This window comes from Dendropsophus ebraccatus, chromosome 13 (assembly GCF_027789765.1).
Source record: "Dendropsophus ebraccatus isolate aDenEbr1 chromosome 13, aDenEbr1.pat, whole genome shotgun sequence".
Taxonomy (NCBI): domain Eukaryota; kingdom Metazoa; phylum Chordata; class Amphibia; order Anura; family Hylidae; genus Dendropsophus; species Dendropsophus ebraccatus.
In genome coordinates, this window is record NC_091466.1 from 20,319,457 (window position 1) to 20,345,435 (window position 25,979).

General features: G+C 42.9%; 1 protein-coding gene across 1 annotated transcript; it reads right to left on the reverse strand.

Moving 5' to 3' along the window:
• Positions 1-25,289, reverse strand: LOC138770458 (embryonic protein UVS.2-like). Its single transcript, XM_069949560.1, has 12 exons — positions 25,136-25,289; positions 19,285-19,350; positions 17,487-17,621; positions 17,263-17,380; positions 16,221-16,399; positions 15,774-15,855; positions 15,549-15,676; positions 12,819-12,934; positions 9,872-10,097; positions 2,297-2,412; positions 259-469; positions 1-86 (listed from the first exon to the last, which is right to left on the reverse strand). The coding sequence occupies exons 1-12, from the start codon at positions 25,287-25,289 to the stop codon at positions 1-3; spliced, it is 1,617 nt and encodes a 538-aa protein (XP_069805661.1).
• Between the last annotated feature and the right edge of the window lie 690 nt (positions 25,290-25,979).

The window sequence follows — 25,979 nt, forward strand, 5'->3', positions numbered from 1 at the left end:
CTAGGATTGCACTGCATTGAGTGCTTTATCCAGCAGCCGACAGCGTGATCTTTGGCTGGTTTCTCCAAGACCAGTGATCTGTTTCTCTTAATAGATAAAATGGGATTTAACTCAATAGTGTTTGGATGTTACCATATCAAACTCTTAACATGATGGTACACTTATTAAAAACTTCTTCCATGCATTGAAACAGTCCACCTGTATGTATAGTGTGCCACATATGTAAAGACCATGTATCGATGGGGTTGTATTACTCACCCATTATATATGATGCCATGAACCCTTTCTTCTGAATAGAGCCATCACTAACAAAGTGCAGCTTCAGGATGTTGGTTGTAGATTTTATAACAATAACATTTTCATCTCCACACAGTGTGCGGTACTTGGTAGTTCCACTCTCCATTTCTAAATAGTCATACATGCAGAAAAGGCCATACTCCGTATGAAAATCAGGAATGGTCAGGACAATCTGTAACAATTAGAAGCATATGTGGTATTCAGCCATTTCAGCCATATAGAAGTTAATTTACATCCACATAACACATGCAACGTTTCAGCAAAAAAATGTCTTTTTCATTTGTAATACATGCCACTTACATTAAAAACTTCTTCAGAATCTTCCCTTTTTATTACCGTGAAAGAGCAAAAATTCTGATTTGTCCTATGATTCAATCTCATCTCGATTAAAGTAACTGTACCACTAGGCCCAGGCTGAAGCCCTGGGGGCTGGCCGACCCACCCTTAGTGGGAGGAAACCCTAGCCCCTCTATGATTGGGTTCCATTGATTCTAATGGAGTCACGTCATGGAGGGGCTGGGGTTTCTTCCCACTAAGGGTGGGTCAGCCCGCCTCCAGTGCTTCTGCCTGGGCCTAGTGGTACAGTCACTTTAATGTAACTCATTTGTTTTCCCTTCACTTAAAGGGGAACTATCAGCAATTTAGACGAATCCAACCTAATTATAGCTCCCTATTATCCACGGGTGCTGAGAATTATCTTCATCCTCCACATGGATCCTGTTCAGTTTTAAAGCGACTCTGTACCCACAATCTGACCCCCCAAACCGCTTGTACCTTCAGATAACTGCTTTTAATCCAAGATCTGTCCTGGGGTCTGTTCGGCAGGTGATGCAGTTATTGTGCTAAACATTTACTTTTAATCCTACAGTGCTGTGTCTAACGGCCGGGGCTTACATTTGTATATGCATTAGGCAGGCACAACCTCTCTATCCCTCCTCCCCACCCTCCTCATCATTAGGAATGCTCCAGGCAGATTGCTTCCTATTCCCCACCTGTGTGCATAATGAACATGGGCTGGATCGTTAAGACACCTGTGCAAAGCTCAAACAGCAGTAAATGTTCCTGGATCATTCCTAAGGATGAGGAGGGCGGGGAGGAAGGACGGAGAGGTGGTGCCAGCCTAATGTATATACAAATGTAAGCCCTGGCCGTTAGACACAGCGCTGTAGGATTAAAAGTTGTTTTTAGGAGAATAACTGCATCCCCTGCCGAACGGACCCCAGGACAGATCTTGGATTAAAAGCAGCTATCCAAAGAAACAAGTGGTTTCAGGGGGTCAGATTGTGGGTACAGAGTCGCTTTAATGTAATCCTGTGTCAGGTAAGGCCTTTCAGAAGAAAGAACTGCCCTGCCCCTGGCTGGCCCGTCCCACTGATAATTATCAGATTATAATCAATAGAAGGGGTGGGCCAGCTGAGGGTGGATCAGCGTTCTGAGGGCGGGGCTGTGCTCCAAACAGCCCACAGACCGTACACAAGATTACATTGCAACTGTGCGGTAATGGCGCAGAGGATTATGGTAAGAGACATACCTTCATCCTCAGCACCCGTGAACAATTCTGCGCCATCAGCCGGTTCGATTAATCTAACCTGCTGATATTTCACTTTTCACTTCTTCCCCAGTCTATCTTAAAAGTAGCAGTCAGTGTTGTGTCTATACCAAAGCTGTCCCCAGATCTCTACCACCCTACATCGCCTACCTCATGTCTGTCTGCCATCCTACCCACACTCTTTGCTTTGTAAATTATCCAAGACTACCCACCTTCATAATCCATACCTCACATTGCCATCTTCAAGACTTTCTCTCCATGGACAATCAGGTGTTTCCCAATATTCATGGTATAAACTGTACGAGGAAAACTTATCCCCCATCCCCCAATATGTTATTAGATAGATACTGTAGATCTAAATGGCAATGCTAAAGGGTATATATTCCTAGGCTATAATCTTGGATATAAACTAAAGTTGAAAACGGAAATACTTGAGTTTACTTTACTTACCCTGTATCCAACAGGAACGGTGATTGTGTAGTCACACTTCAAATTTGGGGCATAATTATTGGGATAACCAGGGGAAGTCACTGTTCCATTGGGTTTATAGTATGCTCCTCCACATACTGTGGGGTAAAAATTATGTTATAAAGAAAAAAAAAAAAACACTGTTTAAGGGTAGCTTTACACGTACTGGGTGCGCAGCGGATTTCACGCTGGGAGTTTGCGGATCCTTGTTTACATATCTGCAATGGAATGAAAATTCTGCGGATATGTAACCCCATAGACCTTCACACTACATGGATTCGCAGCGGATTTTGCTGCAAACTCGCAGTGTGGAATCCGCTGCGAATCCGGTACGTGTGAAGCTGCCCTAAAAGAAAATAATACGAAGCATAAAAACCTATTTTGCTCATTTAAGACTACGTTAACACACAGTAAAATAAAAATAAAATGCAACAGTAAAACACTACATTAAACACTACATTAAAGTCTATGGAAATGTCTAATATATATTTTACAGTGTGTGCACAGATGTAGATGTCTGCTTTTTCATAGATTTTAATGTAGCACAATTTTAGATTTGAAATAGAAGCATAGTAGATTATCGTCAGTTTCCATTGTTTGGACAACTTATGTACAGTAGTAAAGCTAAATCATTTCCCATATTACTGACACCTCCTGGAATATCAACCCTATTGCACACTTTTGTGTCATCAGCAAACAGACAAACCTTTTCTACCAAACCTTCTTCTATGTCACTAATCTTACCTACCAAACCTTCCCCTATGTCACTATACTTACCTACCAAACCTTCCCATATGTCAATAACCTTACCTACCAAACCTTCCCCTATGTCACTAACCTTACCTACCAAACCTTCTCCTATGTCACTATCCTTACCTACCAATCCTTCTACTATGTCACTATACTTACCTACCAAGCCTTCTCCTATGTCACTATCCTTACCTACCAAACCTTCTCCTATGTCACTATGCTTACCTACCAACCCTCCTCCTATGTCAATATCCTTACCTACCAATCCTTCTACTATGTCACTATCCTTACCTACCAAACCTTCTCCTATGTCACTATCCTTACCTACCAATCCTTTTACTATGTCACTATACTTACCTACCAAGCCTTCTCCTATGTCACTATCCTTACCTACCAACCATTCTACTATGTCACTATCCTTACCTACCAACCCTTCTCCTATGTCAATATCCTTATCTACCAATCCTTCTACTATGTCACTATCCTTACCTACCAAACCTTCTCCTATGTCACTATCCTTACCTACCAAACCTTCTCCTAAATGTCACTATCCTTACCTACTAAACCTTCTTCTATGTCACTATCCTTACCTACCAAACCTTCTCCTATGTCACTATGCTTACCTACCAACCCTCCTCCTATGTCACTATCCTTACCTACCAATCCTTCTACTATGTCACTAACCTTACCTACCAAACCTTCTCCTATGTCACTTACAAACATATTAAAAAGAATAGGACCCAGAACAGACCCTTGTGGTACATCACTTGTAACCAGTCTCTGCTGGGAATATACACCATTAACAACATCTATCCTTCAGCCAACCACAAATCCAAATCCCTGAATACTTGTGTTTAATTTTGGTATGTGTGCCTCTCCATCACTGGACCCCCACTACTGCCCTCAGCATCTCATTCATTGTTCCCTGAATACTTGTGTTTAATTTTGGTATGTGTGCCTCTCCATCACTGGACCCCCACTACTGCCCTCAGCATCTCATTCATTGTTCCCTGAATACTTGTGTTTAATTTTGGTATGTCTGTCTTTCATCCCATCTGTATTGGCATTTATTGCACCTCCTAAGCACTGAGCTGTAATAGTTTGTTTTCATTAGCCTTGTTTATCTGTTTCCCCTGTCTTCACTCAACTCCAGTCCCCACCCACCCCATGTATCACACCTGGTACTAGTGATTGCTAAATCCCTATATATTCTGGCCTGTGGGTCATATGTGAGTCCATCTAAGTGAGCCATTTTAAGTGTGAAAAATGAATTAATACCAGAATTGAAACCAGAATTAAACCAAAGGTAACACTCCGCCATATTCTCATCTCCTCTCCCTCTCTTTGCTCACAATGTTTATTTTGGCTTTCACCTTTGCTTCCGTTATCCTCAAACTCTGTGTTAACCCTCCACTCCCCACACCAAGTAACAATCTCTTTATTTCTCCAGCTCTTTTACCCGCTGATCTCACCCCTCCTTTTATCCTCTTTCCATACACTAAAACCTTTAACTACAAATGCTCTCAATGCCCGCACCCTCTTACCTACTCACACCTACTGTCTCTGTCTCTGCTACTTCTCACTGCTGGAGACATTTCACCAAACCCTGGCCCTCCCCACCTGAACTCATATACTCCACTGCCCTCCTTTCGTCCACATTCTTCTAGATTACGGCGGCGCCCCTCTAACACCATACGCATCCGTCCTGACCCCCCTTCCCCTGTCCCTTTCTCTGCTGCTCTCTGGAACGCACGCTCTGTCTGCAATAAACCTACATTCATACACGATCTCTTTCTTTACCACAACTTCTTCTTCCTAGGCATAACTGAAACATGGCTGTCCCCTACTGACACTGCTTCCCCTGCTGCACTTTCCTACGGTGGGCTCCAGTTTACTCACACCCCTCGCCCTGGCAATAAGCCGGGCGGCGGGGTTGGCCTGCTGCTAATGGACAACTGCTCCTTTACGCCAAGCCCTCCTCTCCCTGCTCTCACCCTCACCTCCTTTGAAGTACACTCTATCCGTATCTATTCCCCCTCTAACCTCCAAGTAGCCGTCATCTACCGACCACCAGGCTCCGCAACCACCTTCCTTGACCAGTTCAACACTTGGATGTTGCATTTCCTTTCAACAGATATTCCCACCATCATCATGGGCGACTTCAACATCCCCATCGACACAACCAAATCACCCGCCTCTAAACTCCTATCACTAGCCTCCTCCTTTGGCCTTACACAGTGGTCCTCCATGGCAACTCACAAAAAGGGCCACACACTGGACCTCATCTTCTCCCGCCTCTGCCCCATATTTGATCTCACCAGCACATCCCTCCACATCTCTGACCACAACCTCCTAACTTTCTCGTTTCTCCTCTCTTCATCTGCCCCCCCAGTCCAGAAACTTGCCCACCCTCGCAGGAACCTCAGAAACCTCAACACTCAAACACTCTCTGACTCCCTTCTGCCTCTCTCCACCATACACTCTCTGAACGACACTGACACAGCCGCAACCTTCTACAATTCCACAATAACCTCAGCCCTCGACTCTGTTGCCCCTCTCACGAAAAAGAAAACACGAAGCACGAACAGACAGCCCTGGCACACCGACCTAACCAAACAACTAAGGCGAGTGTCCAGAGCTGCTGAACGGCGCTGGAAGAAGACTGACTCTGAGGAACACTTCCAAACATACAGGAGAGCACTCCTTGAGTTCAAATCTGCCCTCACCTCTGCTAAACAGGACTACTTTTCTTCCCTCATATCTTCCTTATCTCATAACCCTAGGCAACTGTTTAACACCTTCAACTCTCTTCTCCGCCCCCCACTGCCACCCCCCACATCTCTCATCTCTGCTGAGGACTTCGCCACATTCTTCAAGCAGAAAATCACATCAGAGGAAGCTTCAACTCACAGTCCCCTCAGCCCCCCCTAATGCCTGTCTACTGCCCGTCCCCACTAACTCACCTCTCCACCATCACAGAAGAACATCTCTCCAAACTACTCTCCACATCGCACCTCACCACCTGCGCACTTGACCCTATTCCATCCCACCTTATCCCCAACCTCTCCTCAGCACTTGTCCCAGCACTTACCCATCTCTTCAATCTATCACTAACTTCTGGCATCTTCCCATCTCCATATCAACATGCAACCATCACACCCATCCTCAAAAAGCCATCCCTTGACCCTACCTCCTTATCCAGCTACCGCCCCATCTCGCTTCTCCCCTTTGCCTCAAAACTCCTGGAACAACATGTCTACCATGAACTTTCCTCACATTTTTCATCCAACTCGTTTTTTGACTCCCTGCAATCCGGTTTCTGCTCCCACCACTCCACAGAAACTGCCCTCACCAAAGTGGCTAATGACCTGCTGACTGCCAAAACCTCGCGCCACTACTCTGTGCTCCTTCTCCTTGACCTATCTTCTGCCTTCGACACAGTTGACCATTTTCTCCTCTTACAAATCCTCTCATCCCTTGGTGTCACTAGCCTAGCTCTCTCCTGGATCTCCTCTTACCTCTCCAACCGCACTTTTAGTGTCTCCCACTCCAACACCACCTCCTCTCCTTGTCCCCTTACTGTTGGTGTTCCCCAAGGCTCTGTACTCGGGCCTCTTCTCTTCTCCATCTACACCTCTGGCCTGGGACATATCATAGAATCCCATGGCTTCAGGTACCATCTTTATGCCGATGACACTCAGATCTACCTCTCTGGTCCGGATGTCACCTCTTTGCTATCCAGGATTCCAGAGTGTCTATCGGCCATATCCTCCTTCTTCTCCTCCCGCTTTCTAAAACTCAACATGGACAAAACAGAACTTATCATCTTTCCCCCATCTCGCTCCACCCCGCCTTCTAATCTGTCAATCACTATCAATGGCTGTACTCTGTCCCCTGTCCCCCAAGTCCGCTGCCTTGGCGTCACCTTTGACTCTGCCCTGTCCTTTAAACGACATATTCAGGCCCTGACCACCTCCTGCCGCCTTCACCTCAAAAACATTTCCAGAATCCGCTCTTTCCTCACCCCTGAATCCACCAAACTGCTGGTCCATGCTCTCATTATCTCCCGCTTGGACTACTGTAACATCCTCCTCTCTGGCCTTCCAGCTAACTCCCTTGATCCCCTCCAGTCTATCCTTAACTTTGCTGCCCGACTAATCCACCTTTCCCCTCGCTTTGCCTCAGCCTCTCCCCTCTGCCAATCCCTCCACTGGCTCCCCATTGCCCAACGTATTGACTTTAAATTGTTGACCATGACATACAAGGCAATCCACAACCTGTCCCCTCCTTACATCTCTGACCTGATATCCCGCTATCCTCCCTCACGCAACATTCGATCCTCCAGTGACCTCCATCTCCGCTCCCCCCTTGTTCGTACCTCGCACAACCGCCTCCAAGACTTTGCCCGAGCCTCCCCCATACTCTGGAACTCGCTACCCCGACACATCCGTCTCTCATCCACCATCAAGTCCTTCAAAAGTAACCTGAAAACACATCTCTTCAAACAAGGCTACAACCTACAATAACTCTGCATCATACTTGAATGGCTGCACTTTACCTCCTGTTTCTCTCCCTATACCCCATAGATTGTGAGCCCTCGTGGGCAGGGTCCTCTTCCCCCATGTACCAGTCTGTCTTTTGCCTTCATGTAATGTTTTCTGATCTTGTATTGTTCCTGCCTGTTGCCTATCTATTGTATAGCGCTCTGGAACTAAGGGCGCTTTATAAATAAATAATAATAATAATAATAATAATAATAATAAAAATCCACTAAACTATCCAGGGATGAAGTAAATTTTTCCTATCAGCTCTTTCTGATGAACAGTATCAAAGGCTTTGCTGAAGTCCAGATACCTAACATCCAGGACACCACCTTCATCCAGCAATTTTGTGACATAGTTAAAGAAATCAATGAGTTTAGAATGAAATAATCTGCCCATAGTAAAGCCATGCTTGTTTGGATCCATGAAATTGTAATTTTTAAGTAATGAATTATCTTCTTTCTTTCTATGTTATATCTATTTTATTGTCATATTTTGCTTTTATATTACTGTGTATAAAGATAGCCGAAAACTTAAAAGTATTTTATTCTTCTTATCCATTTATAGCTCAAATGTTTTTCTTGCAACTATAGGGCAGTACAAAGAAAACCAGATGATCTGGAGCTGTGAATCAGAGCAATAGCATGCTGAACCCAGTGGAGGCTTTCCAGTAATATTCAACAGAGGGAGAAGGTGCAGAAAGGTTGTAGACACCATGTGGCCTATTTATCATTTGCACAATAACTCTTCCACTAGCGTTCTCTTCATTTGCTGTGCAAAGATCTCTGGTCCTAATTATCATTAGGAGCATGGGCCGTTATAAATATTGCACATTTTTTTTACCTTCTTTTAGCTAAAAAGCGGCTAAGAAACTATTCCAAGGTTTTGAGTGAGTATTGCATGATTCTATATTTTACGCAAAATTAAAAAATTCACAGATGATAAATCTGGCTAAAAAAGGAGCTAATGTAAACCAGGCTCTTAATGTGCCCCCTCCGAGCGAAAAATTACAAAAAAAAAATTGTGGAGCTGGCGTAAACTGCTCAAAAATAGCACTATGGCCTGCACAAAAAGATGGCACCAGTAGTAAAGACGGTGAAAAAAAGGGGTTCAAGTAAAAATAATGTCTGTACTATAGTTTGCAAAATAACGACCGCGAATAATTGACATAAACATTATTTAGACCCACGTGACCGCAATCAGCAGGAGGCATCTGTGCACACATGACTAGTACCTCCTATCTTTCCCATTCTACCTGCAGGAGTTATGGTGAGCTTTACGATCATGTTCACACTTGTGTTCGCTTGGTGGCAGCTTTCTCCACCGGCAGTGCCTTCTAGGTTATGGGGGGCCCTTGGGGATTGGTCCTGTGACATTGGGGTTTCAGGGCCGTTCTATGGCCTCCCTTCTCTGTGCTCGCTTTGCTGGGTTAGCGGTCACTGACTGACACAGTGGTGAGTTAGCGTAGGGACTCATGTGAACCAGGGGACCTGCACGTGGTACATGGGGCAATATGGTTTGATGAAATTATATACCAACATCCTGGCGTTGGTTTCTAAATGTAGCCGAGAGGCATTAGTGTCAGTCATAAGTGTGAGGTGCAGCGCTCCTTTCTGTCCTTGTCTGTATTATTTTGACGGCCACATAAACAATGTCTGTTATTTAATACTTTAATCACAAGTCAATAATACAGGACGTTATTTTAAAAAGAAAAAGCGGTCCTTGTCCTGTCACTGGCTACCTTAAACGCCACGATTGCTGTGCATCACTGTGTTTAAGGGGGTTAATGAGAGGCAGCTGTGTAACCGAAGCTGCCTGTCATTATGCCCGAGTCTGGGGACAGTAATGTGTGCAGGGCTGATCGCATTGAAACGGCCCTGCACACATTAAAACCCATTCAAAGTCAGGAGCGTTTATATAACGGGGTATGTGCAGCAGGAACGTATATAGCCATATGGCTGATATGAAGAGGTTAATTGACAAGTCTATTGAATTTAATAATAGAGATGGTGAAAGGATGGTGAATAAAGAAAAACGGTGTGTGAAAAACTAAAAAATAACGCCCATTATTTGCAACAGATGTCCAAAAATAAATCAATCATTATTTTGATGTCCGAGCAGACAACTATCTGGGTATGATTATCACCCCATATATCATGGCAATAAAGATAGATCATCACTATATTATCTTGGGAACCTCTTTGTTTCTAAAAAGAAACAAAAATATACTAATATATACTACCAGAGCTAGAATGTAATACTGTACCTGTGCTGTATAAAGCTTTGAAGCCCTTCCCAGCAATACTGCGATCACTGGAAAACTCAACCAGTAGCTGGTTAGTAGATGCAATAATGGGAGGAATCAACCCAGTCCCACAGGTTCTGTCCGATATCAGAGGATAATCCTTAGTGGGACCATCATAAATCCTAATATAATCTGATTTACAATCAGGAGATGACTGGACATCAAAGTCAACAAAGTTCAATGCAACCTATCAAAGAAATATCAGCATTATAAAACAGCAATATAAAATGTCATATTATATTATTGTGATGGTTAATGTTGAAATGTAGTAACCTTCGATATATGTGAATAATAGTAAAGGGTTAATATATTTTTATTAGTTGTCAGATAATGTAAATTGTTTACTTGTTGGCCCTATCCTCTTACCTTTTCATTTTGGCCCTATCCTCTTACCTTAAAGGGGTTATCCAGTGCTACAAAAACATGGCCACTTTTCCCCCTACTGTTGTCTCCAGTTCAGGTGTGGTTTGCAATTAAGCGCCATTTACTTAAATGGAACCGAGTTTTAAAACCCCACCCAATCTGGAGACAACAGTAGGGGGAAAGTGGCCATGTTTTTGTAGCGCTGGATAACCCCTTTAAAGTTTACAGCTCATTGCCTGAGTTACTGGCCTCCGCTCTCTGCTCTGTGAGTGGTGGGCGAGCTACTGACATTCTCAGTGGTCAGGACCTTGGGAGCTGGTGAATACTTCTTACAGCTTCTATAAACTCTATTACAGGGAGCCATCTCCGGGAGAAAACGAGCATCAGCCTGTCAGGTAAGTGCTCCCTTGCTCCTCGTTCCCCACTCGCTACCGCCACTTACATGCAGCTGACAGTGAGCTGGTAAGTGGGGAGGGGGAGCTGCGGGGGGGGGGGGGGGGCTCATGTCGGCTGATTGTTGTCTTCTGTCACCATATACGGCGGTAAACGCTTCGTGTGATAGGGCCTTAAATCTTCCTTTCAAATCACAGACATCTCCAGGGCTTGTGAATTGCCCCTGGAGGCAGTTGTGATCTCAGTGGAAGACCCAGAAAGGTAGAGCTGATTCAGCTCAGCATTGTCGCATCCTTCCATCACCAAACCTAACCCCCCCCCAGCCTCCTCGGACCCCTCCACCAAACAAGGAAGTGCTGAGCTTAATCACAGCAGGTTAGAGTTTAGTTAAACCTAAAGAATCATTGGGAGTTCAAACTAGGGATGAGCGAACCGAACCGTAACAAAACAGATTTGTTACGAACTTTGCAAAAAGTTCAATTTTGTCACCGAGTAACTTCGTAACGAATCTGGAATATTCGATATTTGTATGCATATCTCCTGATATTCGAATATTTGATCGAATATTTGATCCCATTAAAGTCTATGGGAACAAGTATTCGTTTATTGAAAAACATCTATTCGACCACTTGGAGGTCACCAAGTCCACAATGACACCTCAGGAAATGATGCCAACACCACTGAAATACAACTGGGACAGCAAGGGAAGCATCTGACACCTCAAAATCGCCGGGAATGAAGTCAAAAGTTGATGTTATACAGGTGAATTACCTGGTTCTGAAAGGGTGTATGAATATTTTATAGGTACAGCTGGTCGGCTGTAATATGTAAACAGAGTGCCTTATAGTAGCACAGCAGCCTGCTTGTACCACCCAGTGTGTTTATGTATGACGTAGCAGCACGTAGCACTGGATGAACACACGTACTACTCTTCTTTTTAGATCGAGCAGTCTAGCATGTATCAGCAGCACAAAGCACTTGGTCAGCAGAGTGCTTGCACTACCCTGTGTAGATTTGCTACTATGCTATTACATATTTGAATGGAAACACCCAGTAACCTTGTTTGCTGTCAATGAATGGAAACACCCAGTAGCCTTGTTTGCTGTCAATGAATGGAAACACCCAGTAGCCTTACTTGCTGTCAATGAATAGAAACACCCAGTAGCCTTGTTTGCTGTCAATTAATTGAAACACCCAGTGTCCTTGTTTGTTGTCACTGAGTGGAAGCACCCAGCGACCTTGTTTGCTGTTACTGATTGAAAACACCCCGTAGCCTTTTTTGCTGTCACTGAATGGAAACACACAGTAACCTTGCTTGCTGTCACCAATTTTGGAATGGTTTATATGCTACCTATGTTTTAATGGTTCACTGTGTGATCACTGCCAGGCTGTTGCCCAGAATTTGGCATAATGGTGCGATTAGGCAGCCTCAGAGGCATGCATACATGCTTCCCCTCCTGTCCCATATGCATTCCACAGGCTTCATTGGGCACTTGGTAACCTCCAATTCGTCGAATATTGATTTCCAGGTCCGAAGGATTTTTCTCCCATAGACTATTATTGCATTCGATAGTGGTTCTAATAGTCGAATATTGAGAGCTATGTGAATCTAATCCAATCGAATATTTTACTATTCACTCATCTCTAATAACCAGGTAATTTACCTGTATAACATCGACTTGTGACTTTATTACCGGCGATTTTGGGGTATCAGATGCTTCCCCTGCTGTCCCAGTTGCATTCCAGTGGTGTTGGCATCATTTCCTGAGGTGTCATTGTGGACTTGGTGACCTCCAAGTGGTCGAATAGATGTTTTTCAATATTTGAATACTTTTTCCCATAGACTTTAATGGGATCAAATATTCGATCAAATATTTGAATATCAGGAGATGTGCGTACGCATATTGAATATTCAAATACCTCACTATTCGCTCATCACTATTAGCAAGGTTCTTTTTAGGTTCGGTCCGTACGAATCCAAACTTCACGAAAGTTCGCTCATCCCTAGTCCAAACATTAAGCACCCACCGATCCCAAAAATGGAAGCCATGTGTCCTCCGAATGAGTTCCAGCCCTCTGTGCATTCTATACAGAGCTTCCCAATATTGTTGTAAGACATTACATTTATACTTCGGCTTCTTCATCACTTTACCTGTCCTGATGGTACTCTTATAAGCCAAACACAGCTGACATTATGTGGGTAGGCTGATGGGTAGTTGGCTGAGGTCAGATTTCCATTTCTTTCATTAAGTAAATTTGAGCAGACATCTAAAAGGCAAAATAAATTGAATCAATAACCAAATTTTATAAGTGGAAAATTATTTTCTGATATGATTCTACTGTGTAGACGTGATCTTGGATGTAGGTTGTTAATCCCTTAGTAACCGCCAATACGCCTTTTTATGGTGGTAACTAATGGGCCTTATTCCGATCCATACGCCTTTTTTACAGTGGGATTGGAATAAGTAAATGTTTTGCTTGTGCATGGGCATCGTAGGAGATCAGTTGTCAGTATGACAGGAGGTCATGCTAGGGTTCTGGTGGGGTGATGTGGTTATACTTACTCATCGTAAGTCCAGTGACGAGGTCTGGCTTCTGATTGGTCTTCATGGCAGTCCAAGGGGCCTTCTGAAGGCCCCCAGGCCCTCCATGGACATGACTCTACGCAGCACTGTATAGATGTACATCACACTGCACTAGTAGCCACCGCTAGCAGTGGTAGTGCAGTGTATTGTAATGGTAATCAGCAGATCACTGGTTATTGTACATTAGTGTACAGTATTCCTCCCCCAAATACCATCCCCGCTCCCCCTAATTATATCATGACATTTTATTCCCTATCTAGAATGAATTGTAACATAAAACATAAACAAAAAAACTATACATGTTTGGTATCAACATATCTGTAAGGACCCCAGCTGTACAGTTATTCCATTATTTATCTAGCATGGTGCACACTGTAAAAATATAGTATATTGTGTAATTTATTTTGACAGTCTTCTTTAGAAAAAAAAAACATAAAAGAGATCAAAAAGTCATATGCAAGTAAAAAATGGCATCAATGGAAAACTATTAATCTACCCTCAAAAAATGAGTCCACACCTACTGTAGCTCCGTGAACAGAAAAATAAGAAAGTTCGTTTTAGTAAAGTAAGGTGGTTTCGGGCCCAGATGCTGCAAATGATCCAATGTAGGTTGGCTGTTGTTAGACCCCAACAAAATGGAGGGGGCTATATGGAAAAGAAGTTACTCTCTAAGCTGTTTGTAGGCATCAGACTATCGCTGGCTAGGAGATGGAAGGAGAAGAATGGGCCGTTAGAGGAAGATTTTAGTCAATTAATGTACAATGTTTTCAGTATGAGACCATGTTCACACAACATAAGTTTTGTACAAATTCAGCACAAATTAAGATCATCCGGCCGGTACTGGATAATCTTCACTGACAACAGCCATTCCGTGACCCGTCCCGTGTCATACAATGTGTGAACCCGGCCTGAAAGGATAAAGAATAGAGGGGTGTTTCATAAGATTTGGGACCCCTGGATTAATAAGCTGAATCTGAAGGAAAAATCTGCACTGGTTTTAGGAAGTAATTAGAAACCTAGGTGGGAGGTTTTTTTTTATTTTGTTTTCTCATCTCTCTAAAGGGGGATGGAAAGAGGTTTCAAAAGCTTAAATTGTATTAAGGAAGGAGGGGCCAGAACTCAAGCTCCCGATTAAAAGCATATCTAGTAAGCTAGGAAGAGAGAAATAATAATTGGGATGGAGGGGGTAGGATTCTAAAAGTGGAATAGGATAGTTAAATGTATGTGACGAAACTAAAGTTAACGTTTCTTTTTTCTTTTTATTCTCCTTTCATTCTTTTTCTCTTTGTTGTTGTATTGTCTGTGGTTTATTTTTATTTTTTTTATTTTTGTTTGTTTTGTTGTTCTTTTAATACTTTACATAGTTATTTATTGTTTTTTTTATTAAATTGAATAAAGGGTATACATGACTATATATTTATATTCAGAGTCCAGAGTGCTAACCATTACACAATGGAACCAGTTGACTATATATTTATATTCATGCATAGAATCCTCAATGTGGACCTGGCAGATAGTTGCATGATATACAGTATGCATCTCTGATTGCTGGGTGGTACAGCTTTTTTTTTTAAGGGGGGGGGGGGTCCCGGAGCAGGTTGCCCCAGTGGGGAAGTAGTGCGAGTGGAACCATTGTAGATTTTCATTAGTGATTTATGATTTATTTATTTATTTATCTCTGTATATACAGAGATATCTATATGTTTTTGTTAGTTTTTTTGTCTTTCTTTGTATGTTTAGTTACCCTTTTTCCTTGTTTTTTCCCCCTCTTGTCTCGTTCATTTTTCTTCTTTCTAGTGAATGTAATCTAGGTGGAGTAGGATATGGAGGGGATGGATGGGGAGGGTCGGGGTGTGAATATAAATTAATTAATACATTTTTCTTTAAAAAATAGTTTTTAAAGTTGTAATAGTTAAAAAAAAAAGAATAGAAAAAAAAATGTAAAGTTGGTATCGCTGTAAATGTAGTGACCCAGTATATAATTATATGTTATTATAGATAGATAATATTGAAGTATAGATTTATTATGTTATTGATACCGCACACTGAATAGTGTAGGTTTATTATGAAAAAAATAATATTAATAAAAAATTTTACATCGCCCCCCCCCCCCAAAAAAAAAAGGGGGGGATAATAAAAGTTAATCAAACACATACATGAATGAAAAAATGGGGCCAATAAAAAATAAAAAATTATTCCTCTCAGAAATCCAGCTACGTGAGCAAAAAGAAAATTACTTGGTCACTAAGGGTCAAATTAGGCTGGTCACTAAGGGGTTAAAACCTTCAGGAACTTACTGCATTGATACAAACGATTGATCTTAGCCATATCTAGAGGGCTTAGTCCATCCCTTTGTCCAATTGGGACATTTGGGTCAGGTTTGGGCACGATGGTGGGTTGTCCTGAAGTGTTAGTGAATGCATACCTGTCAGATACAAGAGATTTTTATATTAGCTTTAATCTTTCTAGTAAACAAATTTTATTACTTGCTTAAAAAAAAAAAAAAAAAAAAAAAAGCTTACCTGTCATAATGCATCACTGATCCGTAGTCATACTGCAGACCAAGATTATTAGTTTGCTCTTTTTTAAAATCTGCACGGTAACCTTAAAAAATTAGATGATTTTATTAGGCTAATATTGATAACATTAAGGCCATGTTCACATGCTGTAAGAGACCGGCCATTCCGTGACACGGCTGGGTCACGGAAAGGCTGGTCTCTGAAAAGATCATTTCGGCCGGTACTGCAGCACCTGCCGGATGATCTTTTCGCATCCGTGCACACCCGCATCAGAACTCCCCACTGCACACAATGGAGCGAGTGGCCATATGGCTAAGCACCATGAAGGTGATTCTCAGGGCTCAATTAAGAGACGGAGTACCCTTAAAACTGTGAGGGTTTAATATATATATATATCCCCATTTGAAACAATTGGTACACTATGTATGTATTCAACAATCAGGACATTACCTTCTGGGATATTCTGGTACATGATGGTGACATAATCATCCCGGTCACTTCTCATGTGTTCATGGTAGAAACCCAGGGCGTGGTTCAGCTCATGTTGTATAATTCCTCTATAAATACAACCATTTGGATTTAACCCAACCTGCTGACCTTTACCCATACGTCCCAAATATGATACACACCTAAATAGAGAGGAAAACAGACTTTATTATAATGTCCTATGAAGGGTGTATTCACACTAGTTGGAATTTCATTCAGCTGGAGTAATTACTAAAATGAAATCTTTAAAGGAGAAGTCCGGAGGGGGGTGGCAAAAAAAATCATCATGGGCAGAGGGTGGAAATTAAAAACAAGTTATAATAACCTGTCCTGGTGCACAGAAAGAGTCCCACTTCTGGACCCCACCAGCTGATTTCTAAGCTCCCCTCCTGTTACGTCACAACCCAGCTTATAGACGCCCTGCTCAGCCAGTAAGTAAATGGGGCGGGACACCGCTACAGTCACTGATTGACTGAGCGGGCTAAATCCCACCCATCTGTGTGATCGATTCCAGGTTGTGAAATACCCAAAACCCAGGAGAAGATTACAGCCAACAGGGTCCGGGAGCTCAGTGATGCAGCGCAGCGCAGCGCAGGCAATGGGAACCGTAAACATATTGTCTTATTTAAATTCCCCCACCCCCTGCCTGTAATTATTTTGTAACCCTCCCCCCATCCTAACAGATGCAGATATTCCCATTTTATATGATGGAGGGGACAGAGATACAGAATATTAAGGAACATTCATGCACATGTCTGCCGATCATTAGAGGGTAGCTGCCAAGGGTTAGCGTCCTTTTATATTACTCGATCTTTGACCGTCTATGGCCACAAACAATCACTAATTAGTATTTTTGCATATTTAATTTGCCAGGAGGCAATGTTCCTAGATTCACTGACTGTGTGAAACATATGATGGTGTCTTTGCAGTGTTTTGGTTGATCTCCCTGAGGTCAACCATCATTCCCTTGAACCAATCTTAAAGGAGCCTGAATTGTTAAACTTACCCCTGTGCAGCCGTAATGTTGAGGAAGTTGTCCTCTGTTGTCCGATTCACAAACCTTACACAGGTAAGTGATTGATATTCCTCCATGGAAGTCTTAAACAAGTTTTGCTGCGAATCACCTGGGGGGGGGGGGGGGTAGAGGAATATAAAAGAATATTATATGATAGAGTCATTGTTAAAGAGATAGCATGGCCACACTATGTATAGAAAGCAGAATATACTTACTGTAATTAAAAGCAAAAGCATAAGGCACATTGACTGTCCCACTGGCAGATTTAGGCCACAAGCATTGTGTACATTTTATAGCACTGCGATCAGGTGGTATCAGTATGTCACCTTCCCGTACGGCCAGAGTGATGTCTAAAGGAAGAGGATAGTGATTTAGATCTGTTATTTACATGATTGAGTCTTAGAGTCCCATACAGCTTCCATTTTAGCTTGTGGCAGGTTCGGCCAACAATATAAGGTGTATGCGGTTCTCCCAAAAGAACCCTGAGAGATAATGTCAGTCCGTAATAGGGTAAGAGAAATGGAAATTCACCTCCCGATCCTCTTTGTTCAGGGAAAGATAAGCCACAGAGCTCTCTGGCTGCAGCTTACTCCTCCCCATAGAGAACACAGGGATGCTCGGCCATACCAAACGTTTCCGTGTTTGGGGACGCCGGGGGGGGGGGGGGGGTAGAGGTAACTTATGGCTGAAAGATTGTTCAGAAGGTCTATTGAAGGTTATTGAAGGTTTATGGCCAACTTTACAGTCTCATGGACATAAAGGCAAATTAATGGTTGAAGGCAAACCAATGCTTAAAACTACCATGCTTCATGATACTGTTGTGCATTCTGTGCGTACCATTTTAACCCATTAAAGATATAGTCTGTTTGAGCCTTAAAGCCCATCTGTTCTCTGTTTTCAGATTAAGTTGTTTACATTACAGAGGAGCAAAGTGAAGATAGGTTTGCTGTGTCTATTATAACCTATGGGGGGGGGGGGGGTACAGAGGGGGAGTGAGTGAGTAGGAAGAGCAGACAAGTAGCCAGTGCAGTTTGGAGACTGTCTGGGCAAAATTGCTGGTCAGACTGCTCAGTGCTGGTCTGGGAACTTGGTGAAGTAAGACTGCAGGATGTTGTGCTGTGCTGTCTCCTATAAATGAACTGTTTCCTTCTTCTCCCTGCTCACTCACCCCCCTTCAACCCCTTCCCCCTCCATAGACCATAACGGACACAGAAAACCTGCTTCTTCTGAAATGAGGAGGGGAGGCTGGAAAACTGCTTTTTAAATACAGAAGGAAACTCTTTTGCCTAATAAAACCTATTACAGAGTTTTTTTTTTTTTTCAAATGGTTTGTAGGGTATAAACACAGGGCGGATCCGCAACGAATTTTTCACAGCGAAATCCGCTGCGGATCCCTGACCTGTAGTTTGTATGGTAAGCCATCCTTGCAACAAGATGGACATCCGCTGCGAGTATGTAAGGAGACCCGACACAGTACCCTGATTGACTTAGGGGAATTGTTTGTACCCATACTATTAAATGACAGTTGCACTTTAACTTATCGATGTGATTTTCAGATTTGTTACATTTGGCCCAGAATTATTAAGCTGCCCAAAACTCACACTGTCTGTTATTTTCCCACAGAAACCAATCACAGCTTGTGTTTTATATCCTAATAAGTTCTGGTAAAATGAAACCTAAACTGTAACTGGTTACTATGGTAAAGAAAAAAAAAAAAACATACAGCGTTCTTTCCCTTTCAAAGGGACAAAATATAGAAAAATTATAACAAAAAATGTGATAGGTTAACCAGGCACCCTTCTCCAATTGCATTTGGGTGCTTGCTTAAACTAGTGTTAAAGGATTAGCATTGGTCTCTCAATATGTACAGAAGCAGGGACACCTGTATTTGACAGGAGTCCTTGCTTCTGTGCTTGCTTCATCTTAAGTAAATCAAGCAATTAAAAAAAAAAACAAAAAAAACAAAAACAAAAAAACTAATCTGATTTATCAATTCACTCATCTCTTTGTTACCTTTATTCGCCTTAAGTATTTGGCTGAAGATTCCTTGAGGTTCTTCTACATCATCACCATCTACAACTAAAAGAATGAATCTAATAAGATAATAGTATGTAACATTTGTATCTTCAATCATTAAAGGGGTTTTCTAACTTAAAAATAACTTGTCCTCTATCCTCAGGATAGGGGACAGGCAAAAGATCACAGAGGGTAAAACCTTTGTATTCCCAGGATCTTAAAGGGGAACTCCGGGTAGAGGTTAAAAAAAATGAAACTTCTGCAGAAGCATATAACAATACTTACCTATCTATCCCAGTTTTGAAACTACCAAAAATCCATTTGTTTTGGGGGGTTTTGTTCTGTTTTGTGTTTCTTTATTTCCTGGTTGAGCAGTTGTACACAGTACTACAGGTTCCAGAATGCAATGCTTTCCCTCGGCTGTTCCATCACAGCCCCCCACCCTGCCTATTCCCCTCCCAAAGCTCTTGCAGAACATCTAGGCTGTGTTCACACATTGTAGTTTTATTGTGTTACTGAATTATTTGCAGTACTTTATCATTTCATTGTGGTCCCACCCGCACAGCACAATGTATTCTCAACCTGTAATGCTGATATTGGGATAAAGCAAAGGACTTTTTAAATTATTTTCTTTTCTTTTCTTTTCTTTTCTTTTCTTTTCCTTTCCACACACATATTATGATCAAGCATCTTTTATCTTTGAAGTTGATTCCAGCAAGGACTTTATCCGATACTATCTTACATGGGATATACTGTTTATGCCTTGTTTTTTGGGCAGGTGGGATTGGCAGTGCCGGCTCTTATCCTCTCTGCTCTTTAGCATTATCTATTTGTGTTACTGCATCGTTTTTTTGCCAATACTGCAGTACTGCAATGACACTCCGACATGTGTAAGCACAGCCCTAATTTCTCTGTAGACCTTTGAACAATCAATGGAAGCGTAGGAAGCAATGGAAGCGTAGGCATGCGAGCCCTTCCATAGAGACACTGTGTGACACTGAGGCAGGTGGCATTCCACAGTGGGGAGCTCCGCCGCAAAATTCCGCCTATATTACTGTGAACATACCCTTATAGGTAAAATATAGCGGCACCATTGTATAGAATAAATATTACTACAATCCATTCCTGTTGGTATGACAGATGTTACAGTCATCTCCCACTAGGCCTTGCTGTCTGTACAGATGGAGAAGTGCATTCTACAACTCAGGTTATAGAGCATCTAGTTGTAAATCCTTTGTAATACTTATTCTGTTATTAAGTATTCTTCGGTTCTTTTTACCTGGACCCGACTTCTCAACCTTCTTGATCGCATGTAATATATTTTCTGTTGAAAGAAATAAGAGGTATATAAACAATATTTTCTATATGGAAGATCACTCCATTCAACCTTTTTATATAATATTAGAATCAGTGTAATATTACTGAATAAGTGGCTGCTCTAGATGATATAGTGTAGATGTAGTGTTTCTGCTGCTTCACACAGTAGTAGACAATTACTAGATTTATATACCAATGGTTGTCATAATAAGGGGCCTGGGTGATGGCGTGGTCTGTCATCATGGTATGCCACTCTCAGAGCACCCCCCCCCCATTACAGCAGCACCAGTGCATCACCTATCACCCCAGGAGGTACACACATGCACAAGGTATATATTTGTGCCTCAGGAAAACACCTATGTCATATACACTTTTCCAAGGGTCCAACTATAGTACTTGTATATCTGTAGAGCATGTTTTTGTTCTGTGCACCCTTTGCTCTCCTATGCCTAATCTACAGTAGCTACCTATCTATATTTCGCCCTCTCTATTTTTCTCTCTCAATCACTACAGATGTAGCCTGTGTTAACTTGATCACAATTACGCATTTAACTCGACACTCTAAATTGACTTAACACAGCTCCCTGACACAATTGTTGCGTCAGGGATCATGTTAACCCTGGCTACATCTGTATATGTTTCTCCTCTCCACTTTCCTAATAATCTTTTTGTCTTTGCTTTTGTACAATATCTTCTCAGTGCAGCAGCAGCAGCAGCAGCAGCAGCAGTGTTTTGTCACTGACGACCTCTGTGCACTGCATGAGGTCATGCGGTCATGTGACTGCTCCTCTTAAAGCAAAACCGACGTCACACAGGGGGTGGGCTAGTGCAACATCCCTACTGATTGGATGTGTTCCGAGCATCATGGGAAAGCGCTTTTCCCACCCAGAACACTTTCTGTTTTCTAAAATAGCGTCTGCCATTTTAGAAATCAAGAAAAAAAAAATTCAGAGCGGACTTCCAAAAATCCGAATCCGTCCGGACTCGAACTTTTGGAAAAATCCGAACCGGATCCCATACTGGCCAAACCGGTTTTGCTCATCTCTATTCTCATCCAGTGGATTGGTGTCACATATAGATATTTGGGTCCTTACTTATGCTTCTCTATATTTTTATTTAATTTTATTAAATTGAAACCTTTTTATGGGCAGTTAGCACCGTGATAATAACACTATTAATTGGTCTTATCTTTCAGATGTCACTTAATCCATGTGCTTTACAGTAGCTTCGAAGCTGTAATAGTTTGTAGTCTACTGGACAAGAACATCACTTTTTTTTTTTTAATTAAAGGGAAAAAATCATTATAACATCACCCCTGCAGCTATTAATATGTTACTAACCGGCCCCAAGATAAGGCTGGGTTCACACACAGTATATTTCAGGCAGTGTTTAGTCCTCATGTCAGGTCCTCATAACAACCAAAACCAGGAGTGGATTGAAAGCACAGAAAGGCTTTGTTCACATAATGTTGTAATTAAATGGATGGCCGTCATTTAATGGCAAATATTTGCTGTTATCTTAAAACAACGGCCGTTGTATTGAAATAATGGCAGTTATTTACCGTTATATGACGGCCATACACTCAATTTCAACATTGTGTGAACAGAGCCTTTCTGTGTTTTTAATCCACTCCTGGTTTTGGTTGCCATGAGGACCTGACATGAGGACCAAATACTGCCTGAAATATACTGTGTGTGAACCCAGCCTAAATCCTACCTATGTTGGCATGTGGACAGTCCTTAGCCGCTAACTAGTCATCGCTGCCAAGTATCGGCATATAAGAGCTTGCAACGTCACAGAGGGGCCGTTCCTGAGCGCTGATGCTCCCAAGGAGGCGTGTATGTCAATGAGGTTTCCCGCTAGCAGTGACTGGTTAGCACTTAGCAGTGGTGGAAGCCTACATGCCTACATAAGTAGGATTTACAAAGTACATTTTCAGCCCATATAAGTAACGCTCATAGCAATTATTTATAGCCTTGGAAACAGTGCTCAGGACATACAGGTTTTACATCTGTAGAGGTGATTTTATAATGATTGGTTCCCTTTAAGTAGAATTAAAATATATATATTTTTATTATAAAGTCCATGTTTGGAGTTTGGCAAAGTATTTTATGTTCTATGCTTCTTTTATGTCTTAAAGTTTTCTTGACATTTTTCTGTATTTTATAAAAATCACAAGAATTAACTAAGGATGAGCGAACCGAACTGTAAGGAACCAGATTCGTTACGAACTTTGCAAAAAGTTCGGTTCGTCACCGAACCGAACTTTGAGAAAGTGCGTGCCAAATCTGGTTAAAATAACAATAAATAAAGTCTTAAAAAAGTGATGCGAAGACCTTTGGAATGCATCTGGGAAAGCAGGGAAACAGCATTACAGGAATCGTCATTACCGGGAATAGTGATCCCCGAAAATAATGCTGAGCCCTCTAATGGTTAATATTTAATTAATAAAACAAATTTTCGTTCTAAAAAAAACCATTTTCGTTGTTCAATAGCATAATTAAAAGGAGTCAATGCTTTTGCAATTAAATATACTGTTAATAAAAAAATAAATATATAAAAAAGTGTGTGTGTGTGTATATATATATATTTGTTAATTTATTTACAGTATATTTAATTGAAAAAGCATTGATTTGTTTTAATTATGTTATTGTACAACGATAATAGCTTTATTAGAAAGAATATCTGCTTTATTAATTAAATAGTTACTGTTTAACGGAGCTGTATTAATGCATGGGTCGGGTGCAGTGCACCCGCTCCATGGAGTTTAAAGGGTTAAGTAGTGATGCAGTAGCATCACTACTAACCCTCTGTGGCTGTACAGTAAGGAGGGGTGCATAGCGCACCCCTCCTTACAGTACAGGAGCAGGGAATCCCTTAATTAAGTGGGGATTCCCTGCCCTATGGGGTTTCCCACCGAGAAGCAGAAAGCGGTCTGCTTCTCAGCCGGAAATTTAAAATCCCCTGCATAGAAGTTACAGTCTGGCTCCCAGGGGCTTAAGTCCTTGGGAGCCAGACTCTAACTCCCATGCCTATGCTGGAGGTCACCCAGCTTTCCCACTATCCTAACAGGATCCTGGGAGAGCTGGGTGACCTCCAGCATAGGCATGAGAGTTACATTCTGGCTCCCAGGGACTTAACCCCCTGGTAACCAGACTGTTCTGGCACTGCACCTGCACAAGTAATGAAGGGGGTTAAGTGTCCCCTCCCTTCCTGGGGCAGATGCAGTGCGATCTGCATGGGGTGGGGGTGAGGGGGGTGATGGCTGGGGCTTACCTGCTGCTTTGTCCATAGTTGGTAGCAGTCCCGGAATGTCCTGATAAGCCCCGCCCCCCGCGGCCACGGCCAATACAGGGGCGGGGCTTATCGTCACGGGGGCAGGGCTTACCGGACATAATCGGGACTGCTACCAACTATGGACAAAGCAGCAGGTAAGCCCCAGCCATCACCCCCCTCACCCCCTTCCTTGCTGGTGTAGGTGCAGTGCCAGAACAGTCTGGTTCCCAGGGGGTTAAGTCCCTGGGAGCCAGACTGTAACTCCCATGCCTATGCTGGAGGTCACCCAGCTCTCCCAGGATCCTGTTAGGATAGTGGGAAAGCTGGGGGACTTCCAGCATAGGCATGGGAGTTAGAGTCTGGCTTCCAAGGACTTAAGCCCCTGGGAGCCAGACTGTAACTTCTATGCAGGGGATTTTAAATTTCCCCCTGAGAAGCAGACCGCTTTCTGCTTCTCGGCGGGAAACCCCGTAGGGCAGGGAATCCCCACTTAATTAAGGGATTCCCTGCTCCTCTACTGTAAGGAGGGGTGCGCTATGCACCCCTCTTTACTGTACAGCCACAGAGGGTTAGTAGTGATGCTAATGCATCACTACTTAACCCTTTAAACTCCATGAACCGGGTGCACTGCACCCGACCCATGCATTAATACAGCTCCGTTAAATAGTAAATATTTAATTAATAAAGCAGATGGTTCTTATAAAGCTATTATCGTTGTACAATAACATAATTAAAACAAATCAATGTTTTTTTAATTAACCCCTTAACGACATCGGGCGTATGTGTATGCCCCCGCAGCGTGGTACTTAACGCAAACAGCGTACACATACGCCCAATGTTTACCGGATCGCTGTGTGTAAACACACGGCGATCCGGTAACGATGGCTGCTGTAATACACAGCAGACCATCATAGCTTGTCAGCACGGGGGGTGGATTACACCCCCTGTGCAGATGATCGCTGTAATTGGCTGATTTATTCAAATCAGCCAACTACAGCATTTTTCCGGTTCCCGGGTCATCGGTGACCCGGGGCCCTAGAATTTAATGGTGATTGGTGCTGTACGAGACAGCACCAATCACCATTACTGTGTATACTGGAGGGGGCCATGGTGCCACCCCCCAGATCGCCGCTATTGGCTGGCCAATAGCGGCGATCAAAGTAAAAATAAATATTATTACTTTTCTCTACACCCCTCAGCTAGTTAGCCAAGAGGTGCAGAGAAGGTGTGTGTGGTGTGTGAGGACCATACTCACCGGATCCCGGCGTCCGGATGTAAGATCTGTGGTCCCGCGGCGTCCACGTGATTCTCCGTCGTCTCCGCTCGGCTCCCGTCGGTTTTGCTCGCCTCTCGTCGTCTTTCGTCGTTTTTCTTCGTAGATCTTCGTCCAGGTACTTGTACTGCCCCATAGCGGCTGACTAGTGTATATAATACACTAATCAGTGGCTTTGGGGTAAAGAGGTAGTTTTTTTTTTTGCGCCCTTCCGCCGCTGAGTGCTGATCAGCATCGCACGTAAGCCACTGTCTGCTGATAAGTACCGCACATACTGTAAGTGCGGCATTTATCAGCAACTCCTTTTTTGGCGTAGGTTTTTTCCCCCCCTTACTGTGAAAAACACGTATAAAACACTACACTACATTACACTACACTACCCCACATTACACATTACACTACTTGAAATAAAGTTTTACACTACACCACTACACTACATCACATTTACATACCCCCAATACACCAATCCCCGAATAATGTCCCAGAGAGTGTTTTCGGTGGAGGAGGCATACGCGCTTATTGCCTCCGACACCGAAACAGCCATTGAGGATGAATGGGGGGATCCTTCTTTCCTCCATTCTTCCTCATCATCATTATCATCATCATCATCCAGTGATGATGACTTTCCACCTAGGCGTCCAAGGAGGACGCCTCGGGCTGCCCGCCAGACACGTCATCCCATCCCGCCCCATGCTCCCCAGACAGGTGACCCCATCCCGTCCCCTGCTCCCCAGACACGTCATCCCAACCCACCCCCCGCCCCCCAGACACGTCATCCCATCCCGCCCCCTACCTTCCAGACAGGTGACCCCATCCTGCCCCCCAG